The sequence below is a fragment of the Tasmannia lanceolata genome, unplaced genomic scaffold, assembly GCF_043159265.1.
Source record: "Tasmannia lanceolata isolate RefF3 unplaced genomic scaffold, GAP_Taslan_0.1 ptg000004l, whole genome shotgun sequence".
Classification (NCBI taxonomy): domain Eukaryota; kingdom Viridiplantae; phylum Streptophyta; class Magnoliopsida; order Canellales; family Winteraceae; genus Tasmannia; species Tasmannia lanceolata.
In genome coordinates this window covers 11,916,756-11,933,724 of record NW_027518681.1, presented here as the reverse complement: position 1 = coordinate 11,933,724, position 16,969 = coordinate 11,916,756, and the positions used below count along the sequence as shown (strand labels likewise).

General features: G+C 39.6%; 1 protein-coding gene and 1 long non-coding RNA gene across 2 annotated transcripts; both read left to right on the top strand.

Moving 5' to 3' along the window:
• The first annotated feature begins 4,303 nt into the window (after positions 1-4,303).
• Positions 4,304-6,323, top strand: LOC143875503 (allene oxide synthase 1, chloroplastic-like). Its single transcript, XM_077377071.1, has one exon. It carries the CDS (start codon positions 4,467-4,469, stop codon positions 5,994-5,996), a length of 1,530 nt encoding a protein of 509 aa, XP_077233186.1. The 5' UTR covers positions 4,304-4,466; the 3' UTR covers positions 5,997-6,323.
• Positions 6,324-11,653: 5,330 nt separating this feature from the next.
• LOC143875502 (uncharacterized) lies at positions 11,654-16,958 on the top strand. The gene is made up of 4 exons (XR_013250133.1): positions 11,654-12,146; positions 15,301-15,572; positions 15,704-15,795; positions 16,596-16,958. It is a non-coding gene; the product is annotated as an uncharacterized LOC143875502 (long non-coding RNA).
• The last annotated feature ends 11 nt before the right edge of the window (positions 16,959-16,969 follow it).

The following is a 16,969-nucleotide window of genomic DNA, read 5'->3' as shown; positions in this document are numbered from 1 at the left end:
AACTCGGCGTGATTCACTACAGGACAAAATTCTGGTCATCTCAAGCCGACCAGGATATAGCGCAATGCGCTACAGGATAAAACTCTGCTCATCTGAAGCCGACCAGGACTTGGCGTGATTCACTACAAGACAAAATTAAATTTTGTCTTTAAGCAGATTACGCTATATTCTGGTCATCTCAAGCCGACTAGGATATAGCGCAATGCGCTACAGGACAAAACTCTGGTCATCTGAAGCCGACCAGGACTCGGCGTGATTCGCTATAAGACAAAATTCTGGTCATCTCAAGTCGACCAGAATATAGCGCAATGCGCTATAGGACAAAAATCTGATCATCTCAAGCCGACTAGGATATAGCTTGATTCGCTAAAAGACAAAATTCTGGTCATCTCAAGCCGACCAAGATATAGCGTCATCCGCCCAGAAGGCTTAGCCGGATAGATTTCACTTCAGGTTTCTGCCCATCCCAGGCCGCCCAGAAGGCTTGGCCGGACATATTTCACTCCAAGTTTATGCCCGTCCCAGGCCGCCCAGATGGTTTGGCAGGACAGATTTCACTCCAAGTTTCTGCCCCTCCCAGGCCGCTCAGATGGCTTGCCCGGATAGATCCTTTCGCTTCATTTTTCCAGCCACTCCAGAGCACGGCCTCATACTTCCCCAAATCATCACAATGACTTGGAGAACTGGGGGGCAACTGATGGGGTATGAAAAACAACAACTAATGAGTTGTCGACACGTGGCCCCTGAAGGGCCCACCACGAAATCGACACCTGCCCAGGGGTAATCTGGTAATTACCTAAGAGTAGGTAAACCTAAACCCACCGAAGGGCTGACACCTATCCTGGGGTAGGTAATCCAACCAGCCCAGGCCTCCTTCTATAAAAGGCCTCTCAAGGCTCAAAATAAGATGTAATAACTTCTAAGCTACCACTCTTAAAATTTGGCTCTGCACTTCTGCTCCTACTGACTTGAGTGTCGAAGGGCCTGTCCGGAGCAACGACTCCGGGTTGGTCTTCTGGCCTCGTTTGCTTTTTGTGCAGGGCTCAGTCTCCTTCACTTCAGCTCCTCGGGTCTTCAAGCCCAGCTCTTACGTCACTGCCGTATCTGTTACCAATTTTAGGCCTAACATTTTTAGTTTGAAAATAATTGAGGGTAAAATCAAAATCCTCAAAAACTCATTTTCTAGCTGATAATCACTTTTGGAATTAATCCTAACTATCAATTTTTCGGCCCTATATGGTGACATGCATGTGTAATGAAGTCAGTTGATCTCGTAGACCATCATGAGGCGATCAAACATAGTTCTGCTCCAATGTGGAACGTACACCCCAATCCGAAGATAAATTATTACACGAGTTAACTATTTAGCGGCCTTCGTTTTAGTTTTTAATGATTGATTTCAGGTCCAAAATTGAATATTGGAGTCACAATTATGTTTTATTTTAATTCCAATAATCACATTTGAACTCAAAATCCAAAACAAACAGGTTAAGCCTTGGTTTTGGATTTGGGAACCAACTGTGAGTCTAGGACTGATTATTGGACTCAAAATTTATCAAAAAGTTGAGTCCAATAATCATCTTTAGTCCAATAATCAGCTTTTCTAGTCCAATGATCAGTGTTGGACTCACTATCTGTTCTCAAAATCCAAAACAAACAGGGTTTTTTATTCTCTTTACAAAACCCTTGCTTTGTTTGGTTGCTTGAACTGTTGGGAAGAAAAAAGTTCTTCTTTTGGTTATTTTGGTTCCTCGGATTTCGTGCGGGATTATTTTGGTTCCTGGTATTTTTTTTCCAGCTTTGGGTTTCGTGCGGGGTTATTTTGGTTTGTGGGATTCTTTTTTGCCCACTATATAACTAGCAACCAAACGTGGGTTTCCTGCGGAAATTCCACAAAAGTCCCAAGAACCAAAAAAATTCTGGCATCCAAATGGAGTGTTTGCTCTGTTTGGTTGCTCGAAGTTGGGTGGGGGATTAGGAGAAGAAGAAGTCAAAGGATAGAACACAAGAAGATTAGATTGAGAGAAGAATAGTGGAAGATTGACCCGGTGTGTCTGGTTGCGTGGCAATCCGTGAGAAGATTAGCAGAAGATGTAGGGGTGCCATTACTAAAATGGAGGGTAGAGGAGAGAGAAAGACAGAAAAGAGAATAAGACAAGAACTTATTGAGATCTTCTCCTCAAATTTCACTAATATATGCATCCAAAAGGTGGGGAACGAAAATAGGGCAGATTTCGTTTGGTCAATTGTAGCCCACAAAGTTGTTGGTAGGAAAGAGCCAAAAGTCCGTACTTTAGAATTTTGCAATTGGGTCCAAGCGAATGCAGAGATAAAAGTTGCACGAAAAGAAAAAAAAAATCATGAATCATATAGGGTTGAATTTTCTTTAGAACAAGAAAATACCTCGATTTTGGAAAAAAAAACATGAAAAACAAGTTAGTCAAATATTATAGAAGCAATCTTTCAGATAGAATTTTCCACAAAAAATACTTGCCAATTGATAGAGAACTATTGAAATGATAACTTGAGTTGGGTTCATCTCAGTAGTTGAATTTCTATTGTGTGTGATTTAGAATCTGGATTTTTTATTTTCTGGTCAATTAGATTTTCAATTAATACTGGGATACTGATATTGGCACTACCATCTTTTAATAGTTGCACAGACTCGGCCTGTCTTTTCTTTTTATAATCTGCTTCTGAGACCTCTTTGGGAATTGTAAGAACCTTTGACAGCTGTTTAAATAGTAAAAGACAGGATAAGTTGTACAATTATCAAAACATGATAGTACCAATATCAACAGCCTGATTCTACTGCAAAAAAAAGGGAAATCATATCAGCAGAACCATGTTTTGACATTTGCACTATCTCATCATGTCTTTTCTTTTTTATAGAGTTGTCAAAGGTTATTACAGTTCCCAGGAAAAGGCAGGTTGGGTTTGTGCATGTTCCCCCAGCCCAAGTTAAAAAACTGATATTTGTCACTTGATCATCAGATTTTTTTGATTTTATCATGTAGTATTGGAGTTCTTAATTTTTGAAAGAGCCAAAGCATCAACATTAAGGATAGGGATGCCAATGGATCGAGACATTGGACTATCCGAATCCGAAGTTTAATGGACAGGACCTAGATACACTACTAGGATCCATGGACATATTTTGGATCCTGAACATAGAATCTGAAAAAATTACCGGTCGGATCCATACAACTATTAAAAGCCCGTTGGACTGTCTGAAACTTGATATTCTTATATTATTTTACGAAAATACCCTTCAAGTTTTACAACATTAAGTATTATTTCATGGGTATTTTAGTAAAATAAGTCGTATCTATTTTTCAAGCAATTTCTATTTTCAGCATTTCGTCAATCAGTTGTCTCAAGTCTTGAGTTAGCCTCTTCTTTTCCTTCTCTAATCATTGACTCTAAGGGGCCATTTGGATACGCAGATTTTAGAATCCATGTTTTTAGTTTGAAAACAGTGTAAAAGACGGTTCATGATCAGGCTGCTGCATGTTGTCCTGGCAGCATTTCTTGAATTCACTCATCCAAAAAAAAAAGCGTTTCTTGAATTTTAAGCGAGAAATTCAGGTTTTAAAAATCTCTCCTGCATACTAAGGTTTCTAAAACCTGGAAATATGGGAGGATCAGCTACTTCCTTGCTGATGGAAAGAAGGGTGAGAAGCAAAAACGAGTCAAAAACAACAGCTGGTCCGCTTCTTCTCGTCTCTTAGCTACTACAATTTTGAAGAAATTCCGGATTCTAAAATCAGCTTATCCAAACGGCCCCGAAGTCTCTAATCCAGTGTGTAGTCACAGTTGCAACTCGGCCTCACCCTTTTTTGAGAATTTTAATTATATAAAAGAAGGACCTACTAGGAAACTCCGATTTGAAATGGATCATGTCCGGGACATGGGAAGTAGGATCCGAAGAGCAATCCGAATTTGATCCGACCAATAAGGGATTTAATGGATTGTGACAGAGACATACGTGGAACCAATCCGAGGTGGATCCCTTGACACCCCTAAATTTAAGGATGTGACAAATCCGACGAATCCCACTTGCGATTAATCAGATCAATGATCCTGATCACCACATGCACATTACAAGATCAATTCCACCTGTGATCAACCTGATCAACGATCCTAATAACTTCATGAATATTACAAAAGATTTACAACGGGCCCACAACTAGAAAAGTATCACTAGTAGCCAGGTCAATAGAGCTACCGTCCCCCCTGTCCCACATATCCCCACGTGTTTTTTTTTTTTTTCACTTCTTCTTCTTTTTAAGCTGAGAGAAATAGAAACAGAGACTCAGACTCAAATTTTCCGATCGCTCGCCTTTCACGACCGAACTCATTCTCCGTCCAAAAAACAGCTCTATATATTTCAACTCATCATTCATCACACCCTAAGCCCTTATACCTCTTCTTCCCAAAATACCCCTCTTTCTTCCCCAAAAAAAATGGCTTCCTCCTCCTCTTTATTCGCCCCTCTTCTCCAACTCAGTTCAAACCCAAAACCCAAACCCTATTTCCGTCAAATCTCAGCCTCCGTATCAGAAAGACCCTTCACTCCAACCACAACCCCAAAACTACCGATCCGAGAAATCCCAGGCGATTATGGCCTCCCATTTATCGGTCCAGTCAAAGACCGACTCGACTATTTTTACAACCAAGGCCGAGACGATTTCTTCAAAACCCGAATGAAAAAACACCAATCCACTGTCTTCCGTACAAACATGCCACCTGGACCATTCATCTCTCCAAACCCTAGAGTCATCGCTCTCCTAGACGGAGCCAGTTTTCCAGTCCTCTTTGATGTCTCAAAAGTCGAGAAAAAAGATCTCTTTGTTGGTACCTTTATGCCCTCGATTGATCTCACAGGTGGCTATAGAATCCTCTCTTATCTCGACCCATCTGAGCCTAACCATGCCAAACTCAAAAAGCTTCTCTTTTTCCTCCTCCAATCTCGTCGAGAAAAAATAATCCCAGAATTTCACACTACCTTCAAAACCCTGTTTGAAGATCTCGAAAAAGAGATTTCTGGAAAGGGAAAAGCTGATTTTTCCTCCCAAAATGAACAAGCCTGCTTTAATTTCCTTTCCCGATCGCTTTTTGACACAAATCCGGGAGAAACCCAATTGGGTTCGGACGGTCCGACACTGATTGGGAAATGGGTTTTGTTCCAGTTGGGTCCGATTCTAACCCTAGGGTTACCAAGTCTTCTAGAAGAAGTCCTTCTCCACTCCTTCCCTCTCCCTTCATTTTTAATCAAATCCGATTATCAAAAACTCTACAATTTCTTCTATGAATCTTCAACATCGATTCTCAACGAAGGAGAAAAGCTGGGTATAAGCCGGGAAGAATCATGTCACAATCTCCTTTTTGCGACGTGTTTCAACTCATTTGGGGGTATGAAACTATTTTTCCCGACTATAATGAAATTAATCGGACGAGCCGGAGCCAAGCTGCATAGACAGCTAGCTGAAGAAATCCGATCGGCTGTTAAATCCAACGGTGGAGAAGTGACGATGAAGGCGATGGAATCTATGCCGTTGATGAAATCGGTCGTCTACGAGGCTTTCCGGTTAGAGCCACCGGTACCGTACCAGTACGGAAAAGCGAAGAAGGATTTGATTATTGAGAGCCATGACTCGGCTTTTAGGGTTAAGAAAGGGGAGATGATGTTTGGGTTTCAGCCATTTGCGACGAGGGATTTGAGGATTTTTGAAAAGGGGGAGGAGTTTTTGGGAAATCGGTTTTTGGGGGAGGGTGAGAAGCTTTTGAAGCACGTGTTGTGGTCCAATGGGCCGGAGACGGAGGGTCCGAGTTTGGATAATAAGCAGTGTGCTGGGAAGGATTTTGTGGTGTTGGTTTCGAGGCTTTTGGTGGTGGAGCTTTTTTTAAGGTATGATTCGTTTGAGGTGGAGGTGGGGAGTTCTCCGTTGGGTTCTGCTATTACTCTTACTTCGTTAAAGAGGGCGAGTTTTTAAAAATGGGGGGTGTATTTTGATTTTCCGGTCCTTTTTTGCCGGGCACGTGATAGGCACGTGCCCCATGCAAAGTTGTAGTGGAGAAAGGCGTCAGTGGGTTGTCGTGATGTGGGATAGGTTAGTTTTTGCGGGCCCCATGCAACCAATGGTGGAAATATGAGTTGGTGGGAGACACGTCAGCGTCAGTGATGTCCCTTGTAGACTAGCCACCTTTCAAAGATATGTTTTTAAGAGGGATTTGCTAGGGACTTTCGTAGAAAAGAATTTCGCAGCTGTACAATCATATTTTATTCGAATGACAACATATCTTCGTATCATTTCTTATGACCCCTTAAATGGTTACTTAAATGCTCTTAAAAAAAATACTTATCAGGGCACGTTTGGCCATCATGAAAATATATTCCATGGAATATTTGTGGGGCAAGTTGTGACTGTGAGAGATGGATTGGAGATGGAGAGAGTTGAGTCTAGAAAGGATGAGCGCAGGCCCAGCATGAAAAGTTGCTAAAACTAGCTAGGTATTTTCTTTTCAATGGTTTTTAGGGATTTTGATACATTCTCTACTCCCACCCCTTTAAATAGCTACCTCCGCCCCTCTCACATAATTCAGCCCATGAATGTTCCATCCAATAATTATTCATGGTTGCCAAATATGGCCTTGCAGTACATTAAAGACTCTTTATTGATACATAACAAATTAACAGTGAATGTGTGAAGAATATATCCCAAATCAAAACCCCGACTGAAGAACAAATACGATGGTTTGAAGTATAAATATGATTGAGGAAAACGGAATTCCGTTTGGAGAATAAAAACAGGACTCAAATTACCATTGATTTGACCCTTTTCAATGTGTATTTATTGCTTTACGGGGATTTGATCCTGTTTTCCTAGCAGTGCTCAATGATTCAATGACAACAACGCTAACTGCTTAAGCTTTTAGAGTAATTAGTGTTTCATATGGTATCATAGATGCGACCTCACCATGATCACAACAGAAGCAACGTCCTTCTCTAGCGGACAGCCCATGTCCTTCTCTAGCGGACAGTCCATCTAGGCGCCCCCCCAGGGGTCGGTTAGACATCTAGATTTTATTTATCTTTTAGGCTCATCTTCCTTTGATTTATCTTGCAACCCGCACAACTACCCATCTCTGTCGCTCATCACCTAACTTCAACTACTTCACAAGGCCATTAAAAAACCCCTTTCGCTGCTTCTCCATCTCCAACACTTGTTGTAGCTTGGAGTTATCCACCCGCAGCCTTCGTCGCCCTATACCTCATCTACATCCATTGCCATACTCATGGATTCCACTTTGTTTTAGTGTAATTGTTTGTTTCACATAATACCAAAGCTATTGCTTAACCGTAGGTCTTGGGTTCAAAATCCAACAACTCTTTATTATTAAAAATCCATGGTATTGCTAACGTAAAAGAGAGGAGATAAATGAGCAATTAAAACACTCAACCACTTCAGCCGGATTAGGTTTTACAGTGAGAAGTACTGAGAACCACTTCAGCTTTTGGAATAATTGGTTGTTTCGCACATTAATTATATGATGTGACATTGAATTAATGTACTTGCGATCATGTACCATATCAGGGACAGGGACCCAAATAATCATATCGTACGGCATATCAAAGAAGTTAAGAACACCTAGTCGGATGATTTAGGCCTTCATCCATCATGCATCGTTTATGGGTCTGCTTTGAATAGCTAAAATGTTGATTTTTGTAGTCCTTTATCTTCTGCACGGGACGTCCATTTGGAATGGGACCGAGTTCATGTGCTTCATGATGTCTACAATGTCAACATCTTTATTCACATAAACCACGCACACACTATGCCTCACATGTTTAACTTCAAAAATGCATTGTACCATTGGTTGTCAAATTGAGTTTCTGTGCAGTCATCCCCAAAACAATTTGTTCATAAGAGTATCTTTAATAATGATATCACAGGGGCAATGGCACATGAAAGGGAAGGGGGACAATTGCCCCCCTTAATTTTTGGGGAAAAAAAATGAGGAAGTCTAGCCTTTCGGGACTTTATTGGCCAATAGGGAAGGGGGACAATATGAAGCTATTCGGGACTCTATTGACCATAATGTGCCTTGCTGGCTTTCCCTTCTAAAACTACAATTAATACATCGGCAAAAACAATCGCCCATCTCCTCTTGACTCTAAAACTGATAGGCTGCCATTGATTTTGAAATAAATCATTCTCTTAAATACCATCAATAGAATCCTAAATAGTCAGCATTTTCCTCACAATCCAAACCGTTGATTTGTTGCGCCCTTGCCCATAAAATCATCTCCATTGGATGATCCTAACTTTTCAATCTATAGATATTTCTAAATGTAATTTATCTACATATTAGAGGGTTAGGATCATCGTATGGAGATGATTTTTTCACCTGTGATTCCTAAATCAAAGTGTACTAATAGGACACACGCAGAATCTAATATTTGCACTCCATTTAATTGAAAGGTCTCAGATCCCTTGAGAGACATCTTTCAGAGAGGGAGATTATATGATGGCCGGTCATGTATGAGGGTGCAGCCCAGGCCCACATCAATTGGGTGATCCAAACCGTTCATTTGTTGGGCCCTAATGTATATAAGATGTGCCCCAAAATATCTTCTCCATTGGATGATCCTAACCCTCCAATTTATGGAGGTTTAAAATTGACGGTACAATATAGAAATCTGCACATAACAGAGGGTGAGGGTTCGGATGAACAGTATGGAGAAATTTTTTTGGGATACACCCTATCTACATCTACGTAAGACCCAAAAATTAATGGTTTGGATCAGCCAAACGATGCGGGGCGGCCACCATATATAATCTCATTACAGAGAGGGGTTTTTTTGTTGACTCAAATAAACCCCAAGAAGTTGACACGTGATAACATAGAAGTCTCAAGTAACTATATGTACTCCGTCAATGCCTGTCAAGAATAACGCTATAACGAGAAAGGCGCATTAAAGAATGGAGCAAGGCCGACTATTTTGACCGATTTTTTTGAAATTTTAATTTTACCATTTTTATATCCCTTCCTTATAAAAAAATATCTTCTTCTCTTCCCAAGCGAGGGTTTTTCCCTTCATTCTAAAAAAATATGCCCCCCTTTTAGGGATATAAAAGGATATAACAATGAACATTTGAGGGTTCTTTTTGGAAACTATAATAGTGCTTTCATTTGTTTGGAGAAAAAAAATTACTATAATTTTTGCCCCCCTTGTGCAAAATTTCTGGGATCGCCCCTGATGATATGGTAACCAAACCGAGAGTGGAACCAAGAAATAGTCTTTTCCCACGTTAGCGATCTTTTCCTTTTTTTCTCTTTAAAACGGCAAAACTACCCCACCAATGCCATGTGGCAAGGAGGGATTTGATCGTTCCCACTCTCTGTTCCACTCTCAGTTTCCCTTGATCCTAAATGTGACTTTTGTATACTCTTCTCAAATGGCAATGATAATCCTAGACCCTTCAGGTTTTGGACTCACAATCTGCTGTCAAAATCTAAAACGAACAGCTCTATCTCTAACCGAGAATTATTGATTTTTGTAGTTAATGATCTTACTCATGGGATGCTTTTGGGGGTGGGACTAAGACCCTTGGGTCGCCTAATGATGTTACACAAGAACATGAATTGGACTAGATTTAACATACATTGTACAAACATTCCTTTTTATCTCTAACCTAGAAGTACTTTATGCGTAGCTATTCTAAAATTATTGATGTTGGCATCTTTATGTTAGTCATGTTAAAAGAATGTCACTTCTATGCTTCTTCCTAAAAGACAGCTTATTAGTCACCACTTCTCTATCATTTACATGATCAGATCTGTTGATCCAAAGGGTAACCATAAAGCAGGCAAAATGGCATTGAGAACACCTTGTTCGACTTATCCTAGGCCCTTGATCCATCAAGCCTCGAGTTTTGATCCACTCAAGTTTATACAATGGACGTCCGTTTGATATGGGACCGAGACCACGTTGGTAACCTCGTGATGTTCTATAAGACTATAATATCAGTGTTCTTGATCTCACATACATCCCCTCTTATGCCCATTGTAGGACTCAGAACTTGCCTCTTACTATTAATCCTAAAAGTATGTTTCGATATTGTCATTTTCATCAACTTTGCTTTTCCCCTTTAATTGTCGTCTAATTCCATTTTTTGTGATTAACTTGTAACCGATTAAACAATTATTAATGTAGTCAATCAAGGCAGGGGTGCCTTACAAATTATGTATGAAATCTTGTGAGGTCCTATCCGTTAACTAATGGACATTACTTTGTGTAATCCCACACTACATATATTCCGCTATAAAGCCAACTACTGGCATCATATTTTTGTTAAATTTTAACATGTATTTTTGGGAAGTTGATTTTGTTTAGTTTAGTTTTATTTTATTTACTTTTGAGAGATATAGTAAGGGGAGAAAATATAATTTTGTATCTAAAGGTATTTTGGTCATTTTATTGACCTAGTTTATGCATCTGTGAGCCACACTTGTTTGCTCCATCTTTTCCGAGATATTCCCACAATTCTCATTTCCCTCCAATTTCAAATTCAGAGTCTTTTTGAAAATTTAAACCCAGCTCCACTTCCCTAATATATTTAGTCTTTATTTCTCCACTTTCCATTGGAAATTTTGTAGAGATTTTTTAACTAGAAAGACCACCATTGAAGCTCCATTGCGTGGAAGCATGTGATCGAAGCAATTTGGTAACTTGCCCAGTTTCTCCATATTTCGAAGGTTCATTTTCCTAATGTTCTTCTGATAGCCTTGTTGTGAGATCCCACATTGAAAATGGAGGAAAAGTTGATGGGTTATATATGTGGGTATTGTCCGGTTCTGGGTCATCTACCCTTTCCGGTTTTGTTTTCCAACCGCATTAACTGTGCCCGACCCACTCCGCGGGGCCCGCCCCTTGGAGATGCTGAAAACGTGTCTACTTAGGGAGAGGGAAAATCCACATATATAGCCCAGTAACTTTTCCTCCCTTTCCAATGTGGGATCTTTCAATCCACCCCCCTTAGGGCCTAGCGTCCTCGCTGGCACACCGTACTGGATGGGAGGTCCCGCTTTGACACTATTATGTCACGCCAAGGCTTTGGAATTAAACATCAGGGTTACTAAACAACTGAGCGTACGCGGTTTTTTACGGGGATTGCCTTACAAAGTAATTTGTAGATTTCTCTCTCTTTTTTGTCGAACAGAAGTGTGAGTATAACGAAAGAATAGGGAGCCGTAATAAGCTAGGAGATTCTTCATGCGGAGATTTTATATGGTGTAAGGTCTTACAACAATACGGTAGGGGTACCGCCCCTGGTATTTGATCCAACAGCAGCTCACTTTTTGAGGAGCTGATGTTGGATCAAATGTCAAGGGTGGTACTTCCACCGTACGGAAGCCTTATTGTTGAAAGGCCTTACACCATTTAATTTCTCCTTTACGAGTATAATCATGCTTTCTATGCTTCATCACTTTCTTGTTAGCGTTTTCCAAATAAAAAATAGAGTTTGCTCGTAGTTCTTGCTCGTGTTCAAATAAAAAATAGAGATTGCTCGTAGTTCTTGCTCATGTTACTAGCATGAGTCATAACAGTCTGATGTTAATAAGGAGCCCTGAAGTTGTCCTATTTTATCATCATCATCATCATCCTCTTAATTAAAACAGCCTCAAACTTCGCACGTTATAAAAATGACATACATAGATCAATCCAAACAATCAACAGTAGGTCTCACGTCAAGACTTGTGTGTTGAATTGGGACCGTTGATCTGTTGAAACCATCATAATGCAACCCACATGATCCTGGTACCATCTAAAGCCCACAAAAATCAACGGCGTGTTTTTGCTTCTCTCTTATTGTAGGCCTCATACAGTAAGGGCCGGTCTAGATTCATTTGATCAAGGTGGGGAAATATAACTGGACCGGGTTTGTGTTAGCCGTGATCCACCCTATCACATCCACATGGCATATGTGGGCCCAAAACTTCTTGATCTTTCCTATAAAAACCCTCAGATAGCTTTTATTATCATAGAATTGCAATTCATTGAATGGCCAAGTTCACCCCCATATGCTTTGCTCTACTGATCTTCCTCGTCTTCGGGACTCTCTTTGCCGTTCATGAAGGCTAGTATTAGCTTTCTCTATTTCCTATTTCTTATTGCTTTGCATACAACGAGTGCTATCTTTGAATATGTTTAGGAATTTATAAATAAGAATTATGTCTGATCAGATATACGGGCCATACTGGGAATATTTCCCAATATTTCTGATATATCAGCATATTGGAGGCTTTCCAATACCAATATTTATTGACATATTGGCCGCTCTGAAGACATTGTCAACATCCCTTTCGATTGAACTTAGAATCTGATATTAAAAAAAAAAAACAAAGATTTTAAACTAAGATTTAGAAAATAATTTATGTATCCATCGAGGCCCACTTCGGATTGCAAGAATTTTCGGGAAAAGTTTGGAAAGGAAATATATTTCTAAAATTTCCAACTTTTTTTACACACAAAAACTATAACTTGAACCAATCCTATTCAATTTTTATTTAGAGGAACCTTCAATTTATGATCACATCCCTCTAAAGTACCCATAATCATTTCATTTCCTTCCAAAGTATGGAAAGAAAGAAAAAAATTTCCGTCATAAATATTTTTCTTGCAATCCAAACAGGCTGGTTGGGGCGTCGTGACCAAATTTTCTTTTTTTTTAAATGATAATTTATTTATTCTGGACACAGCTAAAATCAATGGAAGCAACGGTAAAGAAACTTCAAACACAGTGTCAATGGGTATGAGAGGGAGTAAAATACATATCGACGTCTGTATGAGGTACGATTGCGACGAATTGGGGTGGATGAAATGCTGGTGTTGTTTCCCTACCGGCGACTGTTTCACCAGCATAGACCTTTGCCACTTACATTGCCCCCGCATTTCTCCTCCCTCTCCATGACCCAATTCTGCTTCAATACATATGATATGTATGGATACATGAACCGTGTATGTAAATAAAACTTATGTTGAATAATGTCGTAAAAAAATTGCAATATGAATTTATTTGTGAGCATTTTAACATTATTTGCTTGCTAGTTGTTGATCTTGTGCGTGTAATTAAGACAGTTGATCTTGTAGAAGTGGGCCACATGGTCCTGATCCCATCGTGAACACGGACATCCCATGCGTAAGATAAAGCTCTGTAAAAAGATACTTATTAGGCCACGTTTGGCCATCATGAAAAGATATTCCATGGAATATTTGTGGAGCCAGTTGTGAGAGATGGATAATGGATTGGAGATGGAGAGAGTTGACTCTTGAATGGGTGAGCCAGCCTGAAAAGCTCCTAAAAACAGGAAAAGGCTAGCTAGGTATTTTCTTTTCAATGGTTTTTAGGGATTTTGATACATTCTCCTTCCTTCCTCCGCCCCTCTCACATGATTCGGCCCATGAATGTTCCATGGAATAATTATTCATGGTTGCCAAATATGGGCTTGCACTATATTAAAGACTCTTTATTGATACATTACAATGAGTGTGTGAAGAATATCTCCCAAATCGAAACCCCGACTTAAAGAACACATACATTGGTTTGAAGTATAAATGATTAAATAACACCCAGGCTAACTGCTTAAGCTTGAGTAATTGGTTGTTTCATATGGTATCATAGCAGGTCAATCCTACCTCACCTTGTTCACAACATAAGCAAACGTCCTTGTTTAGCAGAGAGTCCTTCTAGCCCTCCGCCCGGTTCTGTCCGACATCTAGATTTTTATTTATCTTTTTGGCTCATCTTTCTTTAATTCATCTTGCATCCCGCACAACTACCCATCTCTTTCGCTCATCACCCAGCTCCAACTACGTAGTACGTAGTTATCCTAGCCCCTTGATCCATCAAGCCTCGATCAAACTTAGAGATTTGCTGAGAGAAACTAATCCGTTGATCATTGTAGCCCTTTATCTTATACATGGGACGTCCCTTTGATATGGGACCGAGACCATGTTGGTAACCTCGTGATGTTCTATAATATCAATGTTCTTCATCTCACATACACGCCCTCTTATAGTCTTATGCCCATTGTAGGACTCAAAACTTGCCTTTTACTATTAATCCTAAAAGTGTGTTTCGATATTGTCTTCTCATCTACTTTGCTTTTCCCCTTTAACTGTCGTCTAAATCCATTTTTTGTGATTAACTTGTAACTGATTATACAATTATTAATGTAGTCAATGAAGGCAGGGGTGCCTTACAAATTCTGTATGAAATCTTGTAAGGTCGTATCCGTTAACTATTGGATATTTCTTTGCATAATCCCACACTACATATATTCCACTATAAAGCCGACTGCTGGTGTCTTATTTGTTAAACTTTAACATGTATTTTTTGGAAGTTAATTTTGTTTAGTTTATTTTTATTTTATTTACTTTTGAGAGATATAATGAGGCAAATATATATATATATATATAATTTTGTGTCTAAGGGTATTTTGGTCATTTTATTGACCTAGTTTATACACGTGTGAGCATGTTTGTTCCATCTTTTCCTAGATGTTCCCAAGGTTTTAAATTTCGGTTTCGGTACTGATTTCGGACCCGGCCGAAATTCGGTATTAATTAAAAAATAGTATTTAATAAATTTTGCAATTTATCCGAAAATTTGTAAAAGGTTTTTTTTAAAACAAAAATTACATTAAATCGAAATTTAGGACCGAAATTTTGGAATTTCAGTCAAAATTTCGTAAAGGGTGAAATCCGAAATTTCGGATTTCGGCCGAAAGTTAAAACCACGGACGTTCCCACCATTCTCATTTCCCTCCAATTTCAAATTCAGAGTCTTTTTGAAATTTTAAACCCACCACCACTTCCCTAATTAATTAAGTCTTTATTTCTCCACTTTCCATTGGAAAATTTGTAGAGATTTTTTAACTAGAAAGACCACCATTGAAGCTCCATTGCGTGCAAACTTGTGATTGAAGCAATGTGCCAACAATGTCTCCATATTTCGAAGGTTCATTTTCTTAATATTCTTCTCATAGCCTTGTTCTTCTTTCATATACATTGGAGTTCATCTTGTTGGTGATTATTCTTCTTTTACTTTGGCTGTATATTTTGGGCTAGTGTAAACCATGGTCTCACAATTTGAAAAGCGGATATTCGGATATTGTGAAATCAGTCTTTCTTTATATTATTTACGTGGAGGCTTTGGAATTAAACATCAGGGGATTGCCTTGTTTAGATTACAAAGTAATTTGTAGATTTCTCTCTTTTTTGTTCAACAGAAGTGTGAGTACAACCAAACAATAGGGAGCCGTAAAAAGCTAGGAGATTCTTTATGGGTGATGGGGTATGAAAAGCAGCAACTAATGAGCTGTCGACACGTGGCCCCAGGAGGGCCCACCACAGACCCAGCATCGGCCCAGGGGCAATCCGGTAATTACCTAAGAGTGGGTGAACCTAAACCCACAAAAGGGCCGACACCTGTCATGGGGTAGATAATCCAACCACCCCAGGTTTCCTCCTATAAAAGGCCTCTTAAGGCTCAAAGCGAGGGGTAATAACTTCTAAGCTACCACTCCTAAATTTTTGGCTCTGCACTCCTGCTCATACTGACTTGAGTGTCGAAGGCCCCGTCCGGAGCAACAACTCCGGGTTGGTTTTCTGACCTTATTTGCTCTTGTGCAGGACTCAATATCCTCCACTTCGGCTCCTTGAGTCTTCCAGCTCAGCTCTTACGTCACTGCCGTATCTGTTACCGATTTTAGGCCTAACAATGGGTATAATCATGCTTTCTATGTTTCATCACATTCTTGTTGGCGTTTTCCAAATAAAAAATAGTGTTTGCTCGTAGTTCTTGCTCATGTTAATAGCATGAGCCATAACAGTCTGATGTTAATAAGGCCCCCCAAAGTTGTCCTATCTTATCATCTTCCTCTTAATTAAAACAACCTCAAACTTGACCCGTTATAAAAATGACATATACTGATCAATCCAAACAATCAACAGTAGGTCTCACGTCAAGACTTGTGTGTTGAATTGGGACCGTTGATCTGTTGAAACCAACATAATGCAACCGACATGGTCCTGGTCCCATCTAAAGCCCACAAAAATCAACGGCATTTTTTTTGCTTCTTTCTTGGTGTAGGCCTCATACAGTAAGGGTCTAGATTCATTTGACCAAGGTGGGGAAATATAACTGGACCGGGTTTGTGTTAGCCGTGATCCACCCTATCACATCCACATGGCATATGTGGGCCAAAAACTTCTCAACCTTTCCTATAAAAAACCCTCAGATAGCTTTTATTATCTTAGAATTGCAATTCATTGAATGGCCAAGTTCACCCCCATATGCTTTGCTCTTCTGATCTTCCTCGTCTTCGGGACTCTCTTTGCCGTTCATGAAGGCTAGTATGCAATGAAAGTACCCATAATCATATCATTTCCTTCCAAATTATGCAAAGAAAGAAAAAAAATTCCATCATAAATATTTTTCGTGCAATCCAAACATGCATGGTTGGGGCGACGTGACCAAAAAATTGTTTTTTTTATAATTTTTATTTATTTATTTTCGACACAGGTAAGATCAATGGAAGCAACGGTAAGAAACTTCAAACACAGTGTCAATGGGTATGAGAGGGAGTAAACATCATAGCGGCGTCAGTGTAAGGTATGATCATACTTGCGTGCAAAATGGGTAGATCACTTGCTGGTGTTGTTACCCAAACTACAAACTGTTTCACCAGCAAAGACCTTTGCCACTTAAATTGCCCCCGCATTTCTCCTCGCTCTCTATGACTAAATTCTGCTTCAATAGATATGATATGTATGGATACATGAACCGTGTATCTAAATAAAACTTATGTTGAATAATGTGGTAAAACAATTTGCAATATCAATTTATTTGTGAGCATTTTTACGTTATTTGCTTGCTCGTTGTTGATCTTGTGCGTG

Coding starts and splice junctions, on each gene's coding strand:
- LOC143875503 (XM_077377071.1), top strand. CDS start 4,467: ATGGCTTCCTCCTCCTCTTTATTCGCCCCTCTTCTCCAACTCAGTTCA.